This window comes from Aedes aegypti, chromosome 3 (assembly GCF_002204515.2).
Source record: "Aedes aegypti strain LVP_AGWG chromosome 3, AaegL5.0 Primary Assembly, whole genome shotgun sequence".
Lineage (NCBI taxonomy): Eukaryota > Metazoa > Arthropoda > Insecta > Diptera > Culicidae > Aedes > Aedes aegypti.
The window spans coordinates 299,665,567-299,691,896 of NC_035109.1; the positions used below are offsets into that span (position 1 = coordinate 299,665,567).

The 26,330-nt window shown below is 38.9% G+C and overlaps 2 protein-coding genes across 2 annotated transcripts; one reads left to right on the top strand and one right to left on the bottom strand.

Annotated features, from left to right (window-relative positions):
• The first annotated feature begins 12,377 nt into the window (after positions 1-12,377).
• Positions 12,378-22,718, top strand: LOC5568707 (mRNA export factor). Its single transcript, XM_001652481.2, has 3 exons — positions 12,378-12,487; positions 12,569-12,906; positions 21,874-22,718. Exons 2-3 carry the CDS (start codon positions 12,598-12,600, stop codon positions 22,642-22,644), a joined length of 1,080 nt encoding a protein of 359 aa, XP_001652531.1. The 5' UTR covers positions 12,378-12,487; positions 12,569-12,597; the 3' UTR covers positions 22,645-22,718.
• On the bottom strand, positions 22,704-23,432 carry LOC5568708 (NADH dehydrogenase [ubiquinone] 1 beta subcomplex subunit 3). Its single transcript, XM_001652482.2, has 2 exons — positions 23,274-23,432; positions 22,704-23,113 (listed from the first exon to the last, which is right to left on the bottom strand). The coding sequence occupies exon 2, from the start codon at positions 23,102-23,104 to the stop codon at positions 22,781-22,783; it is 324 nt and encodes a 107-aa protein (XP_001652532.1). The 5' UTR covers positions 23,105-23,113; positions 23,274-23,432; the 3' UTR covers positions 22,704-22,780.
• Between the last annotated feature and the right edge of the window lie 2,898 nt (positions 23,433-26,330).

Here is a 26,330-nt window from a genome sequence, read left to right on the forward strand (position 1 = left end):
GTAGTGAAAAATTATTAATAATTTGTCATGTATATGAATTTGTAAGTGTACTAGTTTTGTGTTATTATTGATCGGAAGAAGTTTTCAGAAATTAACTCATTTTGGACTTATTTTGGTGGTCCTGAAAAGGACCATTTGTCGTTCTGTGGTTCCTAGAACCAGTGTTTGGTGTTCCAGGAATAATCCAGTGATGTGCCAGATGATTGTTTGTTTGGTCGTCGCTTCCGTGTGTTGTTTGATAAGGTGATCGGTTTCAGTTCTGGCTCGAGCTGTAGTTCGCCAAACTCCTCCATTAAATGTTTGATAGCTTGGGTGCTTCGATCGTGAACATCGATAGAATCGGTCTATGGTAAGGAAAGTATAAACAATATCGACTGCAATCTGCACTTATATTTTTAATAAACGTTAAATCAATACAAGAACCACCAAATGTGGTCGCTTCATTTGCACGATTAGCCAACTTTAAATTAAAATGTTTATTCATGAAATCGACAAATTTAATATTTTGTGATCACTTGCCCATAATAACTTCTATCAGAAATAATTTTGAAAGGTCAGAACAGTCAATTCAGGTTCCTTTTGACCTCACTAGGAATATCGATTGGCAAAAATTTGCATCAGCGGTAACTTTTGGTATCGAATCATTCAACACTCTCCCACCGTTGGATGAGTATCGATTCCTAACAGAATTGATTTATAAAAGTGCATTAGAATCCCAAAAGCAACGAGTTCCAAGTGCATCCTTCAAAAGACGACTATCCACACCTGGTTGGGATGATGAATGCACTCAGTTGTATCGAGAAAAATTTAATGCCTTTAAAGCTTTTCGTAGATATGGTACCTCAGAACTTTATTTAGAGTACTCGAAGCTCGAAAAAAGACTGAAGAATCTTATTAAAGCGAAGAAGCGTAGCTATTGGCGACGTTTCATCGATGGCCTCTCACTGGAATTTTCTATGGCTCTTCTTTCATCAAACAACTCCTCTCCGGGACGCGATATGATTAAGTTCAATCTTCTTAAAAATCTCCCTGATATCGCTAAAAGACGGTTGCTTGACCTGTTCAATTTATTCATGGAGCACAACATTGTTCCACCTGAATGGAGACAGGTCAAAGTAATAGCTATTCAAAAGCCTGGGAAACCAGCGTCTGATCATAATTCGTACCGCCCGATTGCTATGTTATCATGTTTAAGGAAATTGTTAGAAAAAATGATCCTATCCCGACTCGATCACTGGGTCGAATCAAGCAATATTGTCAGTGCAGACATAATCAAGAACGAACACTAACTTCGCTCAACTATTTCACGCGACCAAAACGTCGCTGGTCGCTGGCGACCTTTTCATGGTAGTGCTCGAGCAAAACAGGCTATTTCAATGCATCGCTGGAGCACTAAACTGCAAAACGCTCAACAGTCCAGCGACGCGACAGTTGAGTGACGTTGCAGCGATTACTCGGATCCACAATATGCTTTCCAGTACTCAATTTGGCTTTCGCAAGGGCAAAGGAACAAACGATTGTCTAGCGTTGCTTTCATCAGATATTCAACTAGCCTTTGCTGACAAGGAGCAATTGGCTTCGGTTTTCTTGGATATTAAGGGCGCTTTTGATTCGGTTTCCATAGAAATATTGTCAGAAAACTTGCACAATTGGGTCCTAAAATGTTTAATGAAATCTTGTTTTTAATTAAAGACACGAAAGAGCATGTTACTGCAACTATTTTAGCAATTTTTCCCGCTCAAATAACGGCTACATAATATTTAAACTTTTACTTAAAAATTGGGTCCATAAATGAACCATGACACTTTTGATCATGTTTGACGTTCGCCTAATCGACAAAAACACCACAGGGCTTTTAGTTTTAACACTGGGGTTGTTCCTATCTGACATTTTAGAAGGTACACGGAAAGCAAAATGCACCAAAAATTTGAGTTTATGCCAAGGAATGTTATAAAATCTATAAAAATGTGTTTTGGACCTAAACAAAATAAAAACATTAAAAAATTGAGTAAACATGTGTTTTTAGCCTAAGTTTAAGCGTTTGGCATTAAAATTGGGACAGGCCTTTAGGACCCTATAGTGGACTACCTGGAATATTGAATAATTTCTTGTACAATCTGTTGTCAGAAAAACACATGAGCTTCACTCTCGGTCAACTGACAACTTCCAGAATTAGCTATATGGGCCTTCCCCAAGGCTCATGTTTAAGTCCCTTGCTTTATAATTTTTAAGTTAAAGATATTGACAACTGTTTGGAAGAACCATGCACGCTTAGACAACTTGCAGATGATGCTGTGGTCTCTATGAAGGGTCCACGAGCAGAAATCCTGCAAAGACCATTGCAAAATTCCCTTGATAATCTATCCACTTGGGCTAGAAATTTAGGGATCGAGTTTGCGCCGCAAAAAACTCAACTGGTTGTATTTTCAAGGAAGCGGAATCCAGCCCAACTAAAGCTTAAGCTTTTGGGAATAGACATCGACCAGTCTTTGACTTCAAAATACCTTGGGGTCTGGTTTGATTCAAAAGGCACTTGGTGAACCCATATTAGGTGTTTAACGGGAAAATGCCAACAAAGGATCAATTTTTTATGAACAATTACCGGAACATGGTGGGGTGCTCACCCGGAAGACCTCATAAAACTCTATAAAACAACCATTCTCTCTGTTCTAGAGTATGGCTCTTTCTGTTTTCTCTCAGCAGCAAAATGCCACCTGATTAAATTGGAACGAATTCAATATCGTTGTTTGCGTATCGCCTTAGGGTGTATGCACTCGACACATAATGCGAGCCTAGAGGTTCTGGCAGGGGTTTTACCGCTACAAAACCGATTCTGGGAGCTCTCGCTAAGAATACTTATCAAGTGTGGAGTGAGCAACACACTCGTCATCGAAAACTTCGAAGAATTGCTCAAACTGAATACTCAGTCAAAATTCATGAGAGTTTATCTCTACTACATGTCATCTGACATTAGCCTTCCATGTTATAACCCTCCACGTGTACGCTTCACCAATGACAGTTCCTCTGTTGAATATGATCTGTCCATGAAACAAGCTATTCAGTATTCATGGAATTCCAGATCAACTTCGATGTATAACTATTCCACGTATTTTCAACGGAAAGTTCCAGAATGTCGATTCCTACAGGAGATATTTCACTGACGGGTCACGTATAAATGGATCCACTGGCTTCGGTGTCTTCAATGAAAACTCTTCCGCCTTCCGAAAGCTTCAGGAACCTTGCACGGTTTATGTTGCTGAGCTGGCAGCAATCAACTTCGCTTTGGGAATGATCTCTAACATGCCCGCAGACCACTTCTTCATCTTCTCGGATAGTCTCAGTTCTATTGAGGCACTCCGATCGATGAAACCTGTAAGGCATGCATCTTACTTTCTTACAAAAATAAGAGAGCAGATGTGTGCACTGGTCGAAAGATCATATAAGATTACCTTTGTTTGGGTCCCCTCACTTTGCTTAATTTATGGCAATGAGAAGGCGGACTCTCTCGCAAAGATGGGCGCTGAGGAAGGTGAGATATATGATAGAAGAATTTCACACGATGAATTGTTTCATTTAGTACGTCAAAGTTCTCTTCACGGTTGGCAAAGCGACTAGCTAAATGACCAACTGGGACGGTGGTTACATTCCATAATCCCTAGAGTATCCTTGCGAGCGTGGTGGAAAGGTTGGGATGTAAGTCGAGATTTCATTCGCGTGATGTCAAGACTTATGTCCAACCATTACTCGCTAGACGCACATTTGCACAGGATTAACCTCGCGCTGAGCAATATATGTAATAGGTGTGGTTCCGGTTATGATGACATCGATCACGTAGTTTGGCAGTGCTCGGATATGGACGCCTCCAGAGCACAACTTTTGGATACCCTTGCGGCCCGAGGTAGACAACCCTATGTTTCAGTTAGAGATGTGTTGGGCTCCCGCGATCTCGTCTACATGTTGTCGATTTACGATTATCTTCGCTTGTGTTGTATAAAAGTTTAATTCTCTTGTGTTCTCTTCCCCAGTTTTTTTTTTTCTCTCTGTGTTTTGTCCCATTTGTGTTGGATTGATGTTCCTGGCCATCCGGCAATCGAAAACCTACATGAAGTTGGTATACGCCATGATACGCCAAACGAGTAACCATGAAATACCACTCGGGTGAGCTGCAAAGAACCCTGTAACCCAATCCCAATCTAGCCCTTCCTAAAAATATTTGTGACCACTAACCTCGAGTTGCCACGAGTACCCTGGCTCCATCCCTGACTAAACTTCGTACTTAAGAAGTTAAACAATTGTAAAAAAGTACAAAAATGAATCTCGGCTCCGTAAAGCGTTAAACGCGATTGAGCCTTAAATAAATGAAATGGTAAAAAAAAAAGAATTTGGTCTGTAGCAATATCCATTGCATGAGCATTTGGGCTCTGTACATTGATACTCATCAATGTGCAGGCAGGGCCGCTATGATCCAGTATTTCAAGCAGTTCGTCTCCAAGCGTCCGTAATCGATGATTGCCCAAGCGCTGCAGCTCGTTACTCAAGTCAACCATCTTGGGAGAATTGCTGCCTTTGGCGTGATGGTACTTGAAAGAATTGGTAGAGTTTGTCAAAAATAGTCCTTGCAGTGAAGTAACCCGCGACAAACCAACATATACCAATTGCTAATCCTGGCTTTTGTCATAGTCGCACACTACCTCGGGGAAAGTTCCACCTTGCGACTTTTGAACAGTAAAAGCACAGGCACTAACTACTGGAAACTGATGCGTTTGCATTTGATTATGCCGCTCAGTTTGATACTTAAATAATAATTTCTTCTTCTAATACGTTGGCATGAAATATTTTAAACTCTTATAAGTTTTTGCTGGCTTAACGAAATTCCTTGATTAGGGGTGCTAGAGAAAAGTTGCTTTTCACTCTCCGCTTGGATCGCATCTCAGCAGGCAACAGATCGGCTTGCTCTGACCGGGCGTGCTTCTCAGGCACAGACATCGATAGCGAAGGAACCCCCGTTTGTCTTGCTTCGCTCAAATCAAACTGACAGATCGAGAGAAGATGCCGTCCGAAGCCAAGGCCATCACCACTGCCGCCGCCAAGAAGAAGAGGAAGCAGTCCACAGGAGAATGAGATGGTTGTGGCCGCCATCACAGTCCTAAACTGTGACTGTGGCTGGCATCCGAGAAAATTCCAATTTCACTCCTGAATAGAGAAGAAAGACTCAATTTGATGACGGATCCTGCCCCTTTAATTGAAGGAGACAGGCACCAACAACTTCATCTGCAATGCTTAGAATGGTTAGCCTCTACTGCAACCATTGACCTGTCAGCCCCACATTTTTCTATGGTAATTCTTCTTCATTCTATTATACAACTTTGTCCCCTGTGGTAGGTCAGATCCGGATCGTAATACAATCCACAAACCGTAGCTGTCTACAAACCCTTGGTTTGATTCACGATAGTTATGTCAGTTGTCTTTGTGTGTAAAAAAACAGTAAAAAAATATACAGTGGCGATTCGCTCGTTGCGGGTCCGCTAAATGGAATATCTCGATGGTTGGATGTTTACTGGTTGGAAAAAATACAACTAAAAAGCACTCGAGTGTCAAGAGACGTCAAACTGACGTCTGAGTACCGTCGCATTGAAGTCTCCATATATAGAACAAATATGTATGTATGTGTGCGTTTGCTTTCCAGATGAGTTAGTCTGGAGCATTTTCACGAGCTCTCATTCGTTCCAACTAACGGGTCAGATTCGCTAGATGGGAGGCAGTTGTGTTCCAACCAAATAATCCCTGCTGTATTACGATTTCTTGAGAGATCATTTCCCGCGATCGCGAACGATTGAAAATCAATCGATATCGATCGCTATCGAAAATTACTCACAAACTGAGCGGGTTCAAGATGAGTAAACCTTGAAGCAGAGTCCATGAATGAAGAGTTGCGCAAAGAGTGAAACCAAATCTACCTATCTGACTGTCAAACCGTCTATCTATCGAGCAACCCAGCAAAACATATAGGGGCTGTTTTCGAAGACGAAGAGAAACAAGCATTCAAAGAAGTCTCTTCGCGCAACTCTGTGTATATAGACGCTGCTTGAAGGTATCATTAAATGAAATTTTCTCCTTTGCTTATTGGCGATCAAATGTGAGGTTAGGTTGCGAAATGTTTGCAAATTCAAATGTATATTTACTGTTAGCTTTACAAATAATAATCATAATTCGACAATCTAAAATTAATATTTTTTTATGTAACTTTTCAATTAATAATTGTCGGCGTCGCATTAAGTTAGGATTCGGTGGTGAGCCTGCCGAACTTTTCTTCCGACGTTGTTATCTGTCAAACAACATGTCATTATTTTCAGTGATGTCACTGGTCTTAAATGTAAATAAACTTGAGAATCGTTATCAATTATTATCGTTGTTGGTCTTCAACATGGAATGCATTAAGCATTGAGATTGTATTCTATTCTTGAATTTCGTGTTGGCACAGGAAAATGTAAGTATTTAACTCCTTATTTCATACATTCAATAAAGACATTGAATATTACCTATCCTCAGCATTCAATGGCTAACATTATCAACCAAAGCATCCGACAACGACAGGCAAATCCAAACACAGTTTATCATGCCCTATATGGACACTACTTCTTGGGCATCTCAAAGCAAGATTTGGCCAAAATATATGGAAAATCATTAGCAACCATTTATAATTGGTTCACCAAATATGAAAAGGATGGTTTGTTCCAGCGGAAGCAACGAAAACAAACCTATAAGAAATTTTCAAGTGATATGCGAGCGTGGCTAGTTGATCTGTATAAAAAAAGAGCCGCTGCTTTTCCGGGATGAAGCAAAGCATAAGTTCCAACTGCATTTCCACATCAATATTAGTGTTTCTTCTGTCTGCACAATTCTGCATGATTCAGGACTATCATGGAAGGTTATAGAGCAGTGATTCCCAAAGTGGGCGAATTCGCCCCCCTGGGGGCGATTTTCATGTCCAGGAGGGCGAAAATTTGTAAAATGAAATTTGGGGGGCGAAAAAACTAGAAAGGGGGCGAAGGTGTGAGAAACTGAAAACAACGATTTATTTCATTTGAAGAAGACACTCAATTTAATAAAGGATTGTGTTCAAATAATCTGATACTATTTGATTACAAGTAAACCCTTTCCCTCTACTTATTGTGCATCTTCCATTTTATAATCACAATAACATATATTGGACAAACAATGTGAATGACGAACTTTATTTGATATGCATTTAGTTTTTTGAAGCGTTTGTGTTCACTTGGTTTATGTATTTCCAACTGAAATTTTCTCTAATCTACATCTACAAGTGACAAATATGTGAAAATTATTAGATATTTTTAACAACGGTTTCGAAATCCAAAAGAAATAATCTGATGTTTTGTAACCCAAAATTTTAGGATTTTTTTAAACATTGCAGTGAAAAAGATATAGAACATGTGCTTTCAATGTTCCTATGTTTTTTAGTATTATATGTGGCATTTCAAAAAAAAACATTTATTACTCAGAATTTAAGCTTATTTTTGTAATTAACTCAACAGAAAATCACTTTCAACTAATAAAATTAATAGGTTTCGAAATACAGAAAGCAAGCCAAACCTTTTAAGTGCCGTGAAATCTGGGCCAGTAAGCCTGTAATTCACATAGGCTAGTTATATTTGCTATTATAAATTTCTGACAAGTACATCATAATTGTAGTTACTGAAATTCAAGAAAATATGTCGAATAGATTTGTTGATATAAGAAAATCAATGAATATGATAGTCGCCTGGCTTTGTCATGGACTCATACTTATAGTCAAGTTGATTTTTTGGTACATGAAATGCTTCGAAACCATATATGTTTGACATCTTTACACTAGTAATCTTGATTAATTAACCGAGCTTCGATACACTCATGGTAATATATCAATCAAAACTTTAGCAAAATAAAGTGTTCAATGCAAATATTTGAAAAGCATATCAGGGGGGCGATTTCAAAAATCAATAGGCCTTAAGGGGGCGAAAGTCAAAAAAGTTTGGGAATCACTGTTATAGAGCGACGAGCCATCCAGATCCGCAATGAAGAAATCGTACGGTTCATGCGAGAAATGTTAGCCATTTATTGGGACCTGTATAATCTAACTTTTTTGGACGAAGTCACATTTGATAATCGCGATATGCTTCGTGGTTCGTGGTCGTGGGGGTTGGGCAGAAAGTGGTCTACAGAGGCGTGTTTTGACGAAAGCCAAGGGAATCCTTCTTATGTTTCCTTGGAGAAGGGGGAATCCTCGATAGCTTTTGTACAGAAGGCACATTGAACAGAAAAAAATTCTTTGAGTGTTGCCGCGCTTTCGCCCTCCAACATCGCCAGGTTCAAAGCTATCCAGGATTTCACTCGGTCTGGATAATGGATGGTGCAAGGATACACTGTGACGCCAACATCATCAAGTATCTCCGGTCAATCGGAATCATTCCAATATTCCTTTCTGCGTACTGCTCTTTCTTGAACCCCATTGCAGTTATTTTCGGGAAAGTAAAGCAATACCTGAGAAGGATTCATCATCGTGAAGGCGATCCTGTTCGTTCAGATGTATGCGAAGCAGTCAATCATTTCAGATTATATTCATGCTACAAATTGTTCCAACACTGTGGTTATTTTCCTGGAGGGAAATTTTTGCCAGAAAAGGCTCTTGAACAGAATCGAAAGGAGTTTAACTTCGATATTGTTCCTGAATAAACATAATCCATGTAAAAATGAACCCACGTGTTAATCGAACTGCCATTCCTGTACCTGTATATGAATTAGCATTAATAACTAAAATTCCGAAATTGTATCAATAAATTCAAGATATTCACATAAAGATCTTTGAAACATTCTTTTAAAACTCTCTTTTTTTTCCTTAACAACAAACACTATTTCTCTTTATTGTATTGTGATTCTTATCTCGACAAAATAATTGTTCTCTGGAACTTTACGAATGGTCCACATCCTGGCAATCCGTTACCTTCTCGGCAACGGTCCACATCACTTTTCAGTTCCGCAAGTTCTTGCATCCAGCTATCGTTAACAGTGTGAGCAACCATCAATCCTCTGTGAGCTGCATGTAATCTAACAGGCTCTGGAACCGCAGTCCACCGAAAATATTTTGATAACTGAAGTGGGGGTGCTTCCTCTGCCTTCAGCTTTTCATGTGTGAGGGCTGGAGAAGAATGAATCACATTTTCCCAGAGTAGCCACGAGCTTTGGTGACCCTGAAGATGTGGAGGTGTCTCGCGAAGTGATTGAGCTAACGCGGCATCATCGCGCATAGAGTTGGCTCCAGCTCGGTCTTGTGACGATGGTGCAATCAGCTGACGCAATACCAGCTGATATTGGGCAGCCGTCTCCACTTTAAATGAATATGCATAAGCGTAAATCTTTATGCTTTTTTCTCTCCATGTGGTAAGAATTCTGGGAGTCACAGCTGAAGGCGCGTATGTATTCTTCTTGGTCTCGTCGTACAATGTTATAAACAGATCAATGTCGTCCGGATCTGGGTGCTGTTTCTCCAACCACTTTGGCACTTCATCGTCGAACACAATCTGACGTTGAATTTGAGAATTAGCTGCATTCCAGATGCATTGGAAAACATCATTAATCGAATCTCCTTCTACGTTGCGTTTAGCGAATTCCCTTGGCCGTAATTGACCGCGACACAAGCGTCGAAAGAAAACTCCCGTGAAAACAAAGAGATAGTCGGAGCTCTGTTTGGAAGATCCTTCCCCGGCATCACAACTAGTTTCACTTTCGACTGTGCTTTCGTCGGTTTGGAACGGATCCGTTTGGTCCTCATCTTGCATCAAATCCAAATATTCTTCATCCTCGAATCTGTCAAATTTTCAAATTAGGGTTTCACAATATAAGAAACGTAGAATTTTACTTACACGTCCGTCATATTGTTCAATTGGGTCCTAAAATGTTTAATGAAATCTTGTTTTTATTTAATAACACGAAAGAGCATGTTACTGTAACTACTTTCGCAATTTTTTCCCGCTCAAATAACGGCTATATCATGTTTAAACTTTAATTTAAAAATTTGGTCCATAAATGAACCTTCCCGAATAAAAAATACAATACAAAAATAATATAACGTATTGCAACAGTACCATTCAATATATTGGAAATACAATACAGTATATGTAAAATGACAATACAATTACAGTACAATATATTGTTTTGAACAGTTCACTGTATGGTATATGAGATTTTTGCAATATAATGTATGGGTGGTTAAGTATCGTAACAATACAAATATAGATATTTTCTCATACAAACATTTTGAAAATACAATACGATATAATGTTCATGTATTGTCTTGATTAGCAATTCGTGTATTGTTGTACAATACAAAAACAATTCAACGAACTGTATCATGGTTGCATTCGTCGTTACATCTTATGTCAAGTGACTTCTAAAAAATTACTTATTTTAACTTTTTGAATATTTTTCACCCAACATTTCTTGCTTTCTGAACTTGTTTTGTTTATTTCTTTCAGCAAAGCTTCATAGAAAAAAGCAACAGTTGTTTTACGCGAAAATAGGAATTTGGCCAAAATTGTAAGGTATAAAACCAATTAAAAACAATACAATGTTCTGTTACAATATATTATATTGTTTTTGAATTGTATATCCAAACAAGAATAATATTGCTTCGACATTCAATTACAATACGCTTTATTGTATCCAATACGTTATATTGTACATTAATGGTTTATTCCATTCACTGAATGATACGTTTTTATCCGGGTTGACACTTTTGATCATGTTTGACGTTCGCTTAGTCGACAAAAACACCACAGGGGTTTTAGTTCAACCACTGGGCTTGTTCCTATCTGACATTTCGTAAGGGACACGGAAAACAAAATACACCCAAAATTTGAATTTAAGCCAAAGGATGTGACAAAATCTAAAAAACATGTTTTTTGGGCTTAAACCAACGGAAAACATTAGAAAATTGAGTAAACATGTGTTTTTGGCCTAAACTTAAGCGTTTGGCACTAAAATTGGGACAGGGCTTTAGGACCATATTTATCAAGAACCTAGGCCGTTTTAATTTATTTAACAAAATCTATTTGAAACAGACGATCAAACCTATGTTTTCACTTTTGTGAGTTGCCAACACGAAGGTAAACAAACCATAGTTCAACTGATATTTTATGGTTGTCTGATGCGCGTGACGAGTTACGATAAACGACTAAAAAATTTGTCTTTGTAATAATGTAATTTTTGCACAAAAGCTTTTAATTCGATTTAAAACTTTACAAATTTGATTAGTTTTGTATCCAAACTTATTATATATGATTATTTGTCAACGTATTTCATTTTAGCAAATATACAGTAAGAGATCATATCAGTCCCGACTACCGTCCAAAGATACACTATGGAACTTCGGAATCATATGAACGTCTAGTTGATTTTCTAAATTTGACCTGGATGGACAATACCCCATTAAACATTTGACAGTTCAACAGCCGACTAAATGAGCCTCTGTACGTGCCATAAATTCTTTTGTTCTCATGACTTTTACTGTGCGCCGTGTGTTGGTGCTGTCTCGCTCTCTCTCTCAAGATTAACACAGGGATCAACCGAATATCACCCGATTTAATCCAGGTTTTTAAAAACGCTAATGGCTGCCGCAAACAGGCTCGTTTTCTGGTAGGGACATGTCAATTTGACGTTTGGCTTGGGTCGTTTTCTATTGAACGGACCCAAGCTAAACGTCAAATCGTTTAATCCCTACCAGGAAGCGAGCCTGTTTGCGGCAGCCATTAGCGCTCGTAAAAAGCAGGATAGGGTGGGCCGACGCATTCCTAATAAATAGATGCATAAATCGGTATTTTAAGTAAAATCCAAGCAAGCTAACCTATTAAACATCAGATTTCCTCGGTCACCCGATTTAACCTAGCGATTAGTCAGTTGATCGTTGTGTTAAATTTCCATAAGCGTCGGTGCAACAATCGATCGATTTTTCAACCAATTTTGTCGGCTGTTGAACTGTTAAATGTTTAATGGGGTATGTTTTAATCGGGTTCGGCTCCTTGCACTCTGCAGAGTCATGAGGTTATGCATGCTATAAAATGTTTGACTTTTAGTGTGCGCCCTGTTTTCAAGTTGCCCGTGAGAGAGAGTGAGACAGCACCAACACACGGCGCACAGTAAAAGTCATGGGAACAAAAGAATTTATGGCACGTACAGAGGCTCATGATGAGAAATAAGATGCGCGGTTTTTAATAATCTTGATGCGAGCTTCGAATTTCCTATCCCTCAACCAAAATGAAATGCCAAAATTACTGAACGCACCGCAATTTTTTATCCGCCGCGGCTATCCGTACTCAGTCTCTGGTCGAGGATCTGTCAAACATAAAAAACAAAACGCAAATCGCGGTCAATGCATTTTGTGCGTGTTCCGACAGAATCCTGATTAATTCTTTAATTTTCTTACTCTAAAAATGTAAGTTTTCCACTTAATGTTATTCTCAATTCACTACATCACTGTGCTTAACGGTTTAAATATGGATTTGACCACTTTCAGATATTAATCTTCATCGTAATCCGATTGCAATGTTCGGCGCAACGCTTGGGGGCACTTCCGCCTTTGGAGCAACCACAGCGGCCCCAACCAATCCGATGAAGGATTTCGAGGTCACATCGCCACCGGATGACACGGTTTCGGCCATGGAGTTCAGCCCGGCAACGTTGCAGCAAAACTTTCTGATTGCCGGCAGTTGGGACTGCAGTGTGCGCTGTTGGGAAGTTGAGCAGACGGGGAAAACCGTGGGCAAATCCATCAAAACCATGGGCGGACCGGTGCTGGATGTCTGCTGGGCCGACGATGGCAGCAAGGTTTTCATCGCATCGGCTGATAAACAGGTTGGTGGGTTTGGGGGAGAATCCAGGCCGCCATCGGCACATACCGTTAGGAATTCAAATTAAGCGACAGCTGTTCGCTAGAATTTCAGGACTGATAACAGGTCTGCTTTTATAGTGTAGGTCCGACCGAAATGATCTCTTGAATACACCTTTTTTCTTATTGTGCTTGCAATGATTCCTGATGTTAAATTTAAAGAGGTTCCAGAAAAAACTTCTGAGTCTATATCGCGACCATTTCACAAGTTCTTCGTGAATTTCTTTTCAGATTCCTTCACTGGGGGACGGACCTGGTGTAGTGGTTAGAACACTCGCCTCTCACGCCGAGAACCTGGGTGTAGTGATTTTCCATTCCGAATGAAACTGAACACGTTTTTTTTTTACTTCCACAAATCAAACACGTCTATTCACAGTTAAACAAACCAACAAACTGAATTTTCATTTGTAAAATCTATGGGTCCTACGATCACGATTTCTCTTGCGCCTCTGCTTCCTCTCCTCTCTTTTCCTAATTACTCCTAGTTACCATCTTAACACCGTCTTAACCCTTACGTTCCCTACATTCTGCTCCTCCTCTACTCTTTATGAGAAAATATTATATAAAATCATATCATCGAATCTTTTTGGCCTACAAAGGACTCGCTTCGGTTTGCTGTTTAGTGTACGGTGCATGGAATCGGTACTTTGCTCTGATGCTTCTTCGTTTCCTGGAATGTTGTCTTTTATCATCGCTTCACCGTCTGTCTGTCCAGTTTCATTAGCGTTATCCAATGACTTTCCCATCCCCGACATAGTCACTTATGACGTAAAAAGTTATAGTGACGACTTCCTTCGGAAGGGAACTAAAGCCGTTGGTCCCGAGATGAACTAGCCCAGGGCTAAAAATCTCGTTAATAAAGTCAAATCAATCAATTCAGATTCCTCGAGGATTGAAGCCTTTCCTTGTTGCTAGTGATTTCTATACAGATTTAAATTCTGGCATATTTTCAGGGACTCCTTCAAAGATCTCTCAAGTGATTCCTCCTATTTCGAGTCTAGTCTAGTATAGTGGTTACTATAGCAGATCTTAATAATATTATTATCTTTATTATCGAGACTTTCAGTCGGTGGCTGGTTCGTCTCCAATATAGCAGATCTTCCTAGAGTAAAGAACTACTTGAGCATTTTCATGATTCACTTTGGCATGGGGGGTTTTTCTCGGCCAAAGCGTCAGAAATTTTACAATAAGAAACATTTCAATATGACGCACATTGTGACTGAATATGACTTCAGTAGCTTTTTGAAAATCCCCCATGACGAAGTGGATCAAAATTGCCGAGAATTGGATCCGGCTTCCTAAGATTTCTACGATAGATCTTCCAAAAAAGCCCCATGGAGTTATTCCAGAGTTATGGTAGCAATTAGTTATAGATTTTTCCAAGAACTCCGACAATATTTCTTCAAGGAGTTCATATTTTAGTAATTTCCTTAGCTATACCTTCATGAATTCATATACAGTTAGGCGTACCAGATGATAGCCTTTGGGAGGACATTTCATCCTTTTTGATCATATTTCCTTCCGTCCTCCTTCGATCTGCAAATGTTCTCCTTATTCCAAATTAAACTTATGTTGAATTTCTTATAAATTTTCCATTAGAATCTTTTTGGTGAGGATGAAGAAGTTTTCACATCAAACCCACATTTATTAATTTTCAATTTATTTTATTTTTGTTTTTGTGTGTATTTGATATGTATACTTAAATCGAATATGGACCAGTATTATCGCAGAGCCGGGTGTCCTACGTTAGGTAGGAACACGAAGGGCGGATGCACAAAAGGCGGAATTTCGAAAGGCAGAACTAACAAAAGGCGGAATCACGAAAGTCAGAAACGCGGAATCACACAAGGCTAGTTAAAATAAGGCGGATTTTTTAAACGACCGGACGTTTGCTCTGCTGGATCAAAAAGTCCGCCTTATTTTAAGTTTAAGTTGAAAAAAATGAAACTATATGTAGGGTTCTACGCATTTCAAAGTCCACTTGGAAATTTTGAAAAAGCTATCATGAACAGGATACGTAAAAAGCTCAGTCTAATTATCGTCTGAAGCCTCAGGGCCGATTTCTTCACCTTCGCTTAGGCCGTAAACCACGTTTAACCATATGATTAAACTAGGTTTAACGCCTAAGCGGGGGTGAAAAAATCGGCCCTAAGTAAATAATTTTAATATGTTTTTGTCTGATTCCGCCTTTTCAGATTATGCCTTATGTTACCCGTCTAAGGCAGTCTGCCTTTTCTTGTTGTTTGTTTTTCTTCGTCTTCAAAAATAGCCCCTATCTGTTTTGCTGATCTGCTGAATAGGTAGACAGTTTGACAGTTTGGTGGGTAGATATGGTTTCACTCTTCGCGCAACTCTTCATTTATAGACTCTGTATTATTGGCTCCCCTTCTAAATAATATTTGATTAGACCTTGTAATGATACATTCTTCGATTCGGTTTCGGTATTGTTGAGCATGCTAAGTTTTTCGAAACAAAAAAAAAACATTTTTTTTTTATAAATTTAGAAAATTTATCAGTCAAATTAACACCTTTATTTTTTCTTTTATTAATCGATTTTTGACCTGGTATGGAAACAACTTTTAAATGGCAAACTTTTGTTAAAATCAGTAATACAAAATGTCCTTTCTGATATTATATCCTTTTGATATGCCTGTATACAGTTCTGATCAATAGTTTTTAAGGATTACCTCCTGAATATACTGCAGGATTTTATGCAGTAATATAATTGATTTTGTTTTCAATAATTATATAAAAAATAATTTAGAAAACCCTCCAAAAAGTTAGGGAGTTTTTCAGCGATCCTTGCAAAAGTTCATCAGGAATTTTTACAGACGTTTAATCAGAAATTACTGTAGGTTTAATTTCCTGATGTTTTCAGAGTTTTCTTCTACAATATCTTTAAGCAAGGATTTTCAGCATCGCCGCTCGCAAAGAGTTTGAAGATTCTGGTCACTTAATGTTGAAAGTAGGTACAAAGGCTCGTATTAGTCAAAAAATAACTAGAAATGATGATATGGCGCATTTGAGATTTCACTTGATTTTTATTTTTTTATATGAGTCGAACATTAAAAGCTAAGACATGCTTGGAACTCTCGTTTGTATCTCTACTTCAAGATCTTCAACGATATTTTGCCAGTAAGTTCCTCATGAACATGATTTTGCTAAAAAATCTGTCACGAGTTTTTTACCTAAGTTCCTTTTTTCTTTAGGGTTTTTTTTTTCAAATTGTGGCGAAATTCGTGAATGAATTTCAGAAATGCTGACATAATTGAATGTGCTCAAAAAAACGAAAAATAGAAACTAAATTTGGGCAGAATTTATGTGACATTAAACCCTATCTTCCAAATGAACAATAACTCCAGAACACAATTGATCATTGACGAAATCGAAACAAACCGAATTAGATGAATGTTGTGCATAAAGAATAAGAATATGATTCCATATCTATATTTCAACAGAACGTTTCAATTAAAAAAATTATTGAAAATAATCATATCACTCAGCGGCAACCAGGCTTCTTCCTTGCTCTTGATTTTCCATCTTTCTCCCCCTTTCAAGCTGAGCTTTTTTACTCTGCGGGATGAAGAGTTCACACGTTTGTGTTTACTTATTTTCATTCCCACAGTTGACAACCTCAGTGCTCCAAAGAGAAAGAGATTGTTTTTCCCCTTGCTCAGTTCGGGGTATAGCATTTTTTCCCATTTCTCAGTTCGAGGAAGAGCATTTGTAGCGGCCCCCCCCGGCTTGGGCACTGTTTTTTTTCGGAATATTGATCAATCATTTTCTTCTCACAATTTTATTTATTATTAAAAAGTCGTCACAATTCACTAGCTTTCCGCCCTTAGAATCGTTCTTAAGGAATCGATGGAGACACTTTCACTTTTCCCTCGAGTCTGATCGCGATGTGGGTGGTTCCACCAATATGCCGAAATATGCTTTATCCACCTTATATCACTATCAAACACTCTCGACCCGGAATGGCCTGCTCGTCAATTTTGGCAGAAAATGCCCACTGAACTTTGAACGAAAATGTCGAATACAAAAAGTAGGTTTAACCCGAACGCCACACCTCCTGGAACGAACCGTCAGAACTGGGGACGTCGTACACACCCGGACACCTCCGGTAACGAACCGTCAGAACTGGGGACGTCGTACATTTTCTTCACACCGAGGCCCCTTCCATCTTGGCGGGTCGGTTTTAAAGGGTTGATTCCACTCCCTGGCGAGGAACTCACTCTCTTAATTGGTAGAACTTGTCGTCTTGTTCTAACGATCCGTGAGCGATGAGCGTAACAAAATCCGCATGTGAGTCACCGTTCTTCGCGGTTTGTGGTGTGGCTGAAATGAAAAACTTAAGCAAAACAATACGATTACCCGCCGCCTATAGGGCTAAGCAAACCGGAAAGCTGCGTAAGTAAAAAGTTCTCGCACACGTTTGTTTGCTTTACTCCATAGCGGTAAAATTATGTCACTTTAAATTTGGCACTGTCGGATTCCTGGCCAAGGTGAAACAAACAAAACCAAATTGACTTCTGGTTTTGCAGTTACGCAACAAACCACTGCAACGAGGAAGCACCCGTTACTTTGCTTCGTCAGGCTATGTGCAAGAAAACCATCATTTCCCGGATACGTAGAAAGTACCGTATCATGATGCTAGGCTGGTACACATTTTCAGACAGCTCTTTGCTGTCTCTTTACATCTCTTTGCCCAAAAGGGCAAAGAGGAAAGCGCAACAATGCTCTTGCGTTGACGGAGCAACCAACCTCAGTTCATCCCGAAAGCAATGATGATGTGTTCGAAGAGTTTCGCAGTAAGCAAGAGCTATCAAATGAAAGATGTGCATTTGGCTAGAGCCAACGTCTCTCTCCGCTCTCTCAGCCACGGATTATACAATGCACATCCAATGTTGGCTCATAGTTGCTGTGAGCGTACGAGTTTGCTCCATCTATTCGATCAAGATGAGCAAAATAAAGCCTGGCGGCAACTCGTACCCTCACGTTTTACACTGATAGGCAAAATAAAGTGCCCACCTTACCAGTTTTCGAATTTCTCTTATTAATTTGGTTCAAATTAAAGTTAACACACTTAAATCTTTTTTGATAACAACTACCGAAAGCTAAACATTACATATATTTTGCAATTGGATTAAATGGACAAATTGATGTGAAGTTTTGCGAAAAAGTTACACGTCTTCTCAGTGAGAATCTAACTCACGACTCCATGATTTCTAGTTAGGGCGCGTTACCCCTACGCCATGAGAGGACTCATGGACGCAGAAGTTAACCTGAATTCGATTTCAGCTCAATAATCACGTGGTCCTTTTTCGCAAAGTGCACCTCTTTCGGAATAATTAGATGCCCATCCAAACACAACGCTTTCTATAGTTTATTTATGATATTCTTTTTAAGTTGCACTTACAAAATTTTAATAAAAAAAGCAGAAAAAGAAAATCAATTTGTATTGAACAAAAAATAGTGACAAAAAATGCCCACTTCCTTCTTGGCCCCAGAAAAGATGATTTAAGAAAAATAAAAAGCAATTTAATAGTTAATGTGTCCTCCTTTGGCCTTAAGAACTTGCTGGATGCGCTTCGGCATGCATTTCACTAGGTTTTGTAGGTGTTGTGGATCTAGTTCTTCCCAGGCGCGCTCCAAGGCTTCAAAATAATTATTTTTGTTGGTAACATCAGTTTTGTCAACCCTGGCATCGAGAATCGCCCACAAATTCTCGATGGGGTTGAGGTCTGGGCTTTGTGGAGGCCATTCCAGCGGTTTAATCCGACAAGACCGGAAGAATGACTTGGTCTTCTTGACAGTATGCTTCGGGTCGTTGTTCTAGAGAAAAATGAATTTCTCTTCAAGGCCCGTCTGGATCAGCGAAGATGTTAATGTAGGAATCTGCCGTCATTATTCCGTCGATTTTCACGAGGCTTCCTACTCCACCCCATGAAAAACACCCCCAGACCATCACATTTCGTCCTCCATGCTTCACCGTTCCTTGGATGTGGCGCTCTGCACCACACATGAGCCCGCCGCTTTCGGTTAAACAGCTCGAGCTTCAGGAGCGCCACATCCATATATAGTATCGATATAACAGTATAATTTGGTTCAGACTTAAATAACAATTTAACATTGACATTTCAAGACCAACAATTGAAAAGGCCTCAAGTCCAAAAAGTAAACAAATCGGGTTTCTGCTGATTTAAGTGTAAGAGCCTATTCTTACTGTAACATACAATAGTCATGCAAAAATATGCATGAAAGTTGAAAAAATATCATTTTTCTAAAAGGCCCCATCTCATTTCCCGATAATTAGGATATTAATCGCAAAGGTGGCCTTTTTCCAAAAAGGCCCCATTTCTATATTTACTTGAAACCGAGTTGAGGCCTATTAAACAAACATCAAAATTGAAACTAAAATTACGAAAAAATGTTTCAAATTTACTAAGCAGATACAAGTTATACTTCAGCTGCTCCGCTCCATGTATTATTTTACACAGCGATAGTCTCAACGGCGAACATAATCAAATTTTCCGTCGGGTTCCTGTGGAGTGATGTATTTTGTATCATACTACCTAATAATACCTGTGTCAGCATGTCTGTACTTCACGACTTATTGATAACAACACGATTTCGTTACAATTGCATGAAACATAACGTTCAATTGAAATATTACTTCACTTGAACCAATATTTCCATATAATTGCTCGACGACACTCTCGCTTAGCACATCCATTATGTTTATCGATGACGATGATTGGATAAATCACATATTTAATCGACCGCAAGAATCTCCTCTTGCTGCAGAGATCCCATGTACCTTGCTTTACCACGTAACACTCTTCTACACTTCAATTATCGTATTTTATCATGAATTTTGAATGATTTTCAAAAGGCCACATCTGAAGATGATGAAAAAACAAGCCACAACTAGAAGGCCTCAACACATTTTAGAGTAAACAAAGGCGTCAACTCACAGGCCTCATCAGCGTCGGCCGGCGTCTATGGGCACAAATGAAAAGGGCTGCACAGCTTTTGGTGAAATAAAAGCCTCATTTTTTTAGCAGGATTTTTTGCTAAAATGATAGTAATGAATATTCATAGCTATAAATCAGTTTATCCATCGACTTTCTGGACGATAAAATAACATAAAATGCTTAAATTCATAATATAAATTTGATTTATTGTTTGACAAAACAAGATTGCATTTTTCTCATTGTTTACTTTTTGGAGATGAGGCCTTTTGAATTGTTAGTCTTGATTTAAGACTATAATCTCACGTAAAAGACAAGGGTAATCACAGTAGCATGACTAAAAAGTACACTTAAATGACAAATTGTTTTAAATTATTTCGAGTAGACAGTAATAATACAATAATGACACTACTTTTTCAAACTAATTCGGGATGGCTTATTTTCACAATGTTTCTTTTTCAAAAAAGCAAGGGAATATGAGTAAAACAAAACTTTGGGCGTAGAACAAATCATTTCAGATTAAATAATTAGTTACACAGGTAGTTTACTTGACTTTGTTTGTAGAAGTTTAGATCACAAGGTGGATTCTAATTACTGAAACGACAAATCAGAATGAAGATTTAATTCGACCGACAAAATCTTGGTACAGCAACGACGATGAACAAAACTTTAATACACGCAGTTCAGATGAATAGTTACGAAATAACAGATTACATGCTTTACTGCTTGTTAAACTACATAAGTGGGTCGTTTTCATGGCAGCGTAACAGCCAAGAAAACGATAAGTATAACGTATCTATAACCCTTCTTATTATAAATTGAAAGGTCAATCAGATTAACTAATTATTTAACTAATAACAAATTTGTTCCACAGAGCTATTTACAAAACATCACACATAATCCCTTATTTCCCAAATCCTTAGGCAAAGCACTTCACTACCGCTGTATGTATGACTGTGTTCTGTGTTCACGTGTAGTGAAAGTCTAGAGTAGAAGCAAAACTTAAAGAACCTTCTGGTCAAAGATGTTGCGTTGCCTACTTCCCAAACTCCAAAACCCCCGGTGTATTATGGAAGGTGTGAGTTTTTAAACTTATGCTGGAGACTTGGCCCCTGACCTCCTCGTACATCAATAAAAAAAATAAAGATAAAAATAAAAATGAGGGTGGCGAATACTGGACCACTTGCACCAGTATTCGCCACCTTTTTAATTTCGGTTCCTGAATTCGCCACCTACGTTGATTTCTTATGGAGCGAATCAGGAACACCGTGGCGAAAAATAGGTGCAAAGGAGCAAACATTTTAAGGAATATGATTTTTTTCTATTATTTTCTGAGAAAATTTTGCGGTTTCCAAGAATGTTTCCGTATCATATTAAAGCAATTTAGCGAACACTAAACAACTGGCAACCATATATGTCGTAAAACGGTATGTAATCCGGGGTGGCGAACAACTGAAACATGGCCAATACCGGTACACCTTCCCTATGTCTTATTAGAGTTGTGAAGGTTTTTCGCCCATAGTTTCCTTCACTATTTTAAAATCGATTTTAAAAGCTTTAACAAAAGTTGCTGTGATGAGACCAAATTTATCAAACATAATTTTCCTGAATCTTAAGCTGGATTCTCATATCAAATGGACATGAACTACACTTAATTCCGGAGCAATATTTTAAAATGAATATTGAATGAAATTCCATCTGAGTACTAGTTACATTTGTCACGAACATTGTGACAGATTTCCACTTCATTCTGGGCAGGATTTTTGCGAACTCTTGGGCAGGTCTTTTTTAGAATCCTCAATTTCTGTTTGGGTCCTCAAACCGAAAGGACCCTCCTCTAGTTTTAGCATATTCTTCCGAACAGTAAAAAAAAAATGAAATTATAAACGATATGTGCCGATGGCGCCCTGCGAGAATTACTTAGAGGAAGATTTATTTAATTTTGTGTTGTCTTTGTAGGTTAAATGTTGGGACTTGGCTTCGGATCAGGTTGTGCAAGTTGCTCAGCACGACGCTCCTGTTAAGACATGTCACTGGGTTAAAGGAACCAACTACACCTGCTTGATGACCGGCTCGTGGGACAAAACCTTGAAGTTCTGGGACACTCGAACGCCTCAGCCAATGATGTCCATTCAGCTTCCGGAACGATGTTACTGCGCTGATGTCGACTATCCAATGGCAGTTGTGGGAACGGCCGGACGGCATGTCCTGATCTATTCCTTGGAGAACAAACCAACTCAGTACAAACAGCAGGAAAGCCCTCTCAAGTACCAGCACCGAACGGTTTCCATTTTCCGTGACAAGAAGAAAGCTCCGACCGGATATGCTCTGGGTTCCATTGAGGGCCGAGTTGCTATTCAGTATGTGAACCCCATCAATCCGAAGGACAACTTTACATTCAAGTGCCATCGTTCGAATGGTTCCAACGGATACCAGGATATCTACGCAGTCAATGACATAGCATTCCACCCGGTTCATGGAACACTGGCCACTGTTGGTTCTGATGGTACGTTCAGCTTCTGGGACAAAGACGCCAGGACGAAGCTTAAATCATCGGAAACGATGGACCAATCCATCACCAAATGTTGCTTCAATGCTACGGGCCAGATTTTTGCATACACCGTTGGATACGATTGGTCAAAAGGACACGAGTACAACAATCCCCAGAAGAAAACGTACATTTTCCTGCGTTCCTGCTACGAAGAACTCAAACCACGGGCAAATAACTAAGCGGCTCTATAATTAGGACAGTGATTTACCATTCTGCTACCAATAAACATCAACCCCAATTTATTAGAGCTTAACGTTTTGCGTGTTTTATTTTACAATTTTAAAAAGAATTTCCTACCTTCGACGCTCGAGTGCCCTAATGATGACCGTGCTTATCGTCGCCATGGTTCTCATGTCCGTGGCCGTGGTAATCCACTCCCAGAGCAAACTCAACACCGATGGTGGCCACAAACGCGGCAAATCCCAGCGGGAAACCCTTGAACAGGAAAGAAATCAACCGGGACCGGTGAGTTCCAAACTGTTTCACATTATAGCGCCAAACTTCGTTCCTTAGCCACGGGTCCTTCAATCCCCGACGGGCCAAAGCCTTCTCGACTTCCACTAGCTGCGGGGCATCGGCCACTTTGTAGATCGAAGCATCTGGCACCTTGTACGGGGGTCCGTGTCCGTGTCCACCCATGGTTTCAACCTAAAATCATGAACACCATTTTGACGTAAACAAAACAGCAATACTACTCGGAAGTTACATAATTTTAATGCAGCTGAAATGGTCGATTTCCCCTCAAATCTGCAGTGCTTCACACCGAAAATCCATTGCAATGTTGGGCGTGAGCATTTGCGGTACTTACCGAGACGTTTAGGGCAGGAAATTATTGTATTTTTAGGTGATTTTTGGTGGATTCGCGTTAGAGAAAAACGCTCGCTGCTTGGAGAAAACTTCGACGGACAGCCGATCAGGCATGAATCTCTAATGACAGCAGTGTTGCCAAAAGTACTGGAAGTATTTCTCAGCATTGCTTTCCGGGGGATAGGATTCTCAGGATATCGATGGTGTGAAATATGTCACAAGGGCATTACAAAAAGTAGGAATTTCCTGATTATTTTTCGGAAATAAGAAATTTTATGTTGGAAACGCAATTGACTGTTTAACGATAAACTCGCGACGATCGACGCGCCACCATATTTCATATAACGGAGGTTATTAGAACTAACTTGGAGGTGATGATTCGGAGGTTATTTGAGATTTGGAGGTTAAAATCCCCTCCAAACACTAGCGATTTTGCGGTTGCGATGTTGCGAATATTGTGCATTCAGATTAATTTTAGACCGAAGTTCATAAGAGAAATTAAATATTTCCCAAAAAGATCGTCAAAGTACGGCGTCACCATTCTAACTAGTGGTACGCCGACAAAGGAATGCGCCGTAACCCTAACTTGCCTTTACCACAAAACAGTCATTGCGGGCATGGGCAATCATACAGTGTGGGTGGCCTAGTGTAGATGTACACTTAGAATAATATGCCGAATCTCAGCTTTCGAAAACCGAGATCCGCACAGCCGAGCGCTCGGTTATCATCTCGGTTAAATAGATGTAACTGATTAACTCGGTTTGTGTGAGAGGTGCTAGTTTCTGTGTTTAACTGAAAATCTTGGCATCACATAAACACATCACATAATTTTAAGTGTGTAGTTGTGAAACTCAGAAGAAAATATATGCACTCTGTCTCGAAGGATCCGGGTAAAAAAATCTCAAATTGGGTAATTTTTCCATATGCATTTTGATGCACAACGTATCGATTACACACTTAAAATTTGTTCGCGAGCTCGGCATTTGAAATTGCTGAGTTAACTCGGCTTTTAATCATGTTGCTGAAAACTCAGCTAAAAAAAAATTGTAACCGAGTCTCGGCAACACGTGATACTGAAATCTCGGTTAACTCTATATTTTAGCCATAGCTAGGCAACATTGTATGCCGAGCACATACGTTTCACCAAACTCAGTTGTATTGAATGCTGATATATCGGTTTTCCACCTAAGTTTACCGAGATTCTCAGCATTTTGTTTGACAATCTTCCATCTTGTATTTCTTCATATTCGGAAGTGTTTCGGTCTTGTTTCTACGTAAAAAAGTAGTGAAAATATTGCGTAAAAGTTTTGTAAAATGAATCAAACGCTGGGAAGGAAGTGATATTGTACAAAGCAAATTCTTCAGTAAGCACGCTCAATGATTTTTTGTGTTATTTTTAAGGCTCAATGGGTGATATGAATAAAAAACTTTGAACTTTACTACATGTAGCATCTACTCAAAAACAAAATCCACAAAGTTTACTACACATTTGGAATGAATAAAAAACTTTTCGAACATGTGGTACTTACTACTTTCGAACATGAGCAGTGACTGAAGCTGCACGTTAAGAAATTTCCATTCAGAGTGCAGAGTGATTCTGCACGTAAAGAATAATCTATTCAGAGTGACGCTTAAAATTAATACAATCATGCATATGAAGAAAATGCTTGGAATCTAATCGATTACGCGACAATTTGCACAAATCATGAAGGTGCTGTTATTTGACAAGATTTGTAGTGTATTTTTGCGATTAGTCTGGTATTCTCTCTATGTCTATGATTTTATGATGATGGTACATCAAAGAATTTTCTGGGTGGTTTTCGGCCTTCGCCAACGCCGATGATTTTTTAAATACTAGCTTAACATTTATGAAGAGATCTTGAGATTACAGCTATCAAATTTGGAACCACATATTGGGTGATATGAATAAAAAACTTTAAACTTTACTACATGTAGCATCTACTCAAAAACAAAATCCACAAAGTTTACTACACTTTTGGTATGAATAAAAAACTTTTCGAACATGTAGTACTTACTACTTTCGAACATGAGAAGTGACTGAAGCTGCACGTTATGAAATTTCTATTCAGAGTGCAGAGTGATTCTGCACGTAAAGAACAATCTATTCAGAGTGACGCCTAAAATTAATACAATCATGCATATGAAGAAAATGCATGGAATCTAATCGATTACGCGACAATTTGCACAAATCATGAAGGTGCTGTTATTTGACAAAATTTGTAGTGTAATTTTGCGATTAGTCTGGTATTCTCTTTATGTCTATGATTTTATGATGATGGTACATCAAAGAATTTTCTGGGTGGTTTTCGGTCTTCGCCAACGCCAGTGATTGATGATTTTTTAAATACTAGCTTAACATCTATGAAGAGATCTTGAGATTACAGCTATCAAATTTGGAACCACATATTTTCTAGCACCAGTACTGAGATTCTGGTGAAATTGCGGAAGAATTTTGATGCTCCCCGTGTGTTTTCTTAACAGCATGTTGAATTCCGGAAGTTCTAAGTGTTTCTGCGATATTCTCGTTATTTTGGTGGGGTTTCTGATAGTATCCTTGGAATGTCTAGAACTTAGAATGTCGAGATTTTTATGGGAATTGTAGTGATTCCATTGGTAGTCGTTAGAATTCAATGAGGATCTCCCCTAAAACACCAGAGTTCCCTTAGAAATTATCAAAATTCTTGTCGATTCCAAAAAAATCCCATTGAAATCTATAAAATATTTACCGACATTCAAATCGTTTATATTAAAGCTTCGCTTTGAAATTCCAACGGAACTGGAGATCAACGGAATCTTAAAGGTTTTTACAATAATTACGAAGATTGATTTTCAGAATTACAAATATTCACACAATAATTCGCAGGAATCCCTCCGCAATCTCATAGATTCTTACAGAAATACCGTCTCAAAGATACCCACAGAATTCCAAGAAATTAATATTCGGAATCCCATTCCCACCCCAATTCTAGAGTTTTTACCAGATTCCTAATATTTCCGCAATATTCCTGGAATGGTATTTAAACTTCCAGAATTATCA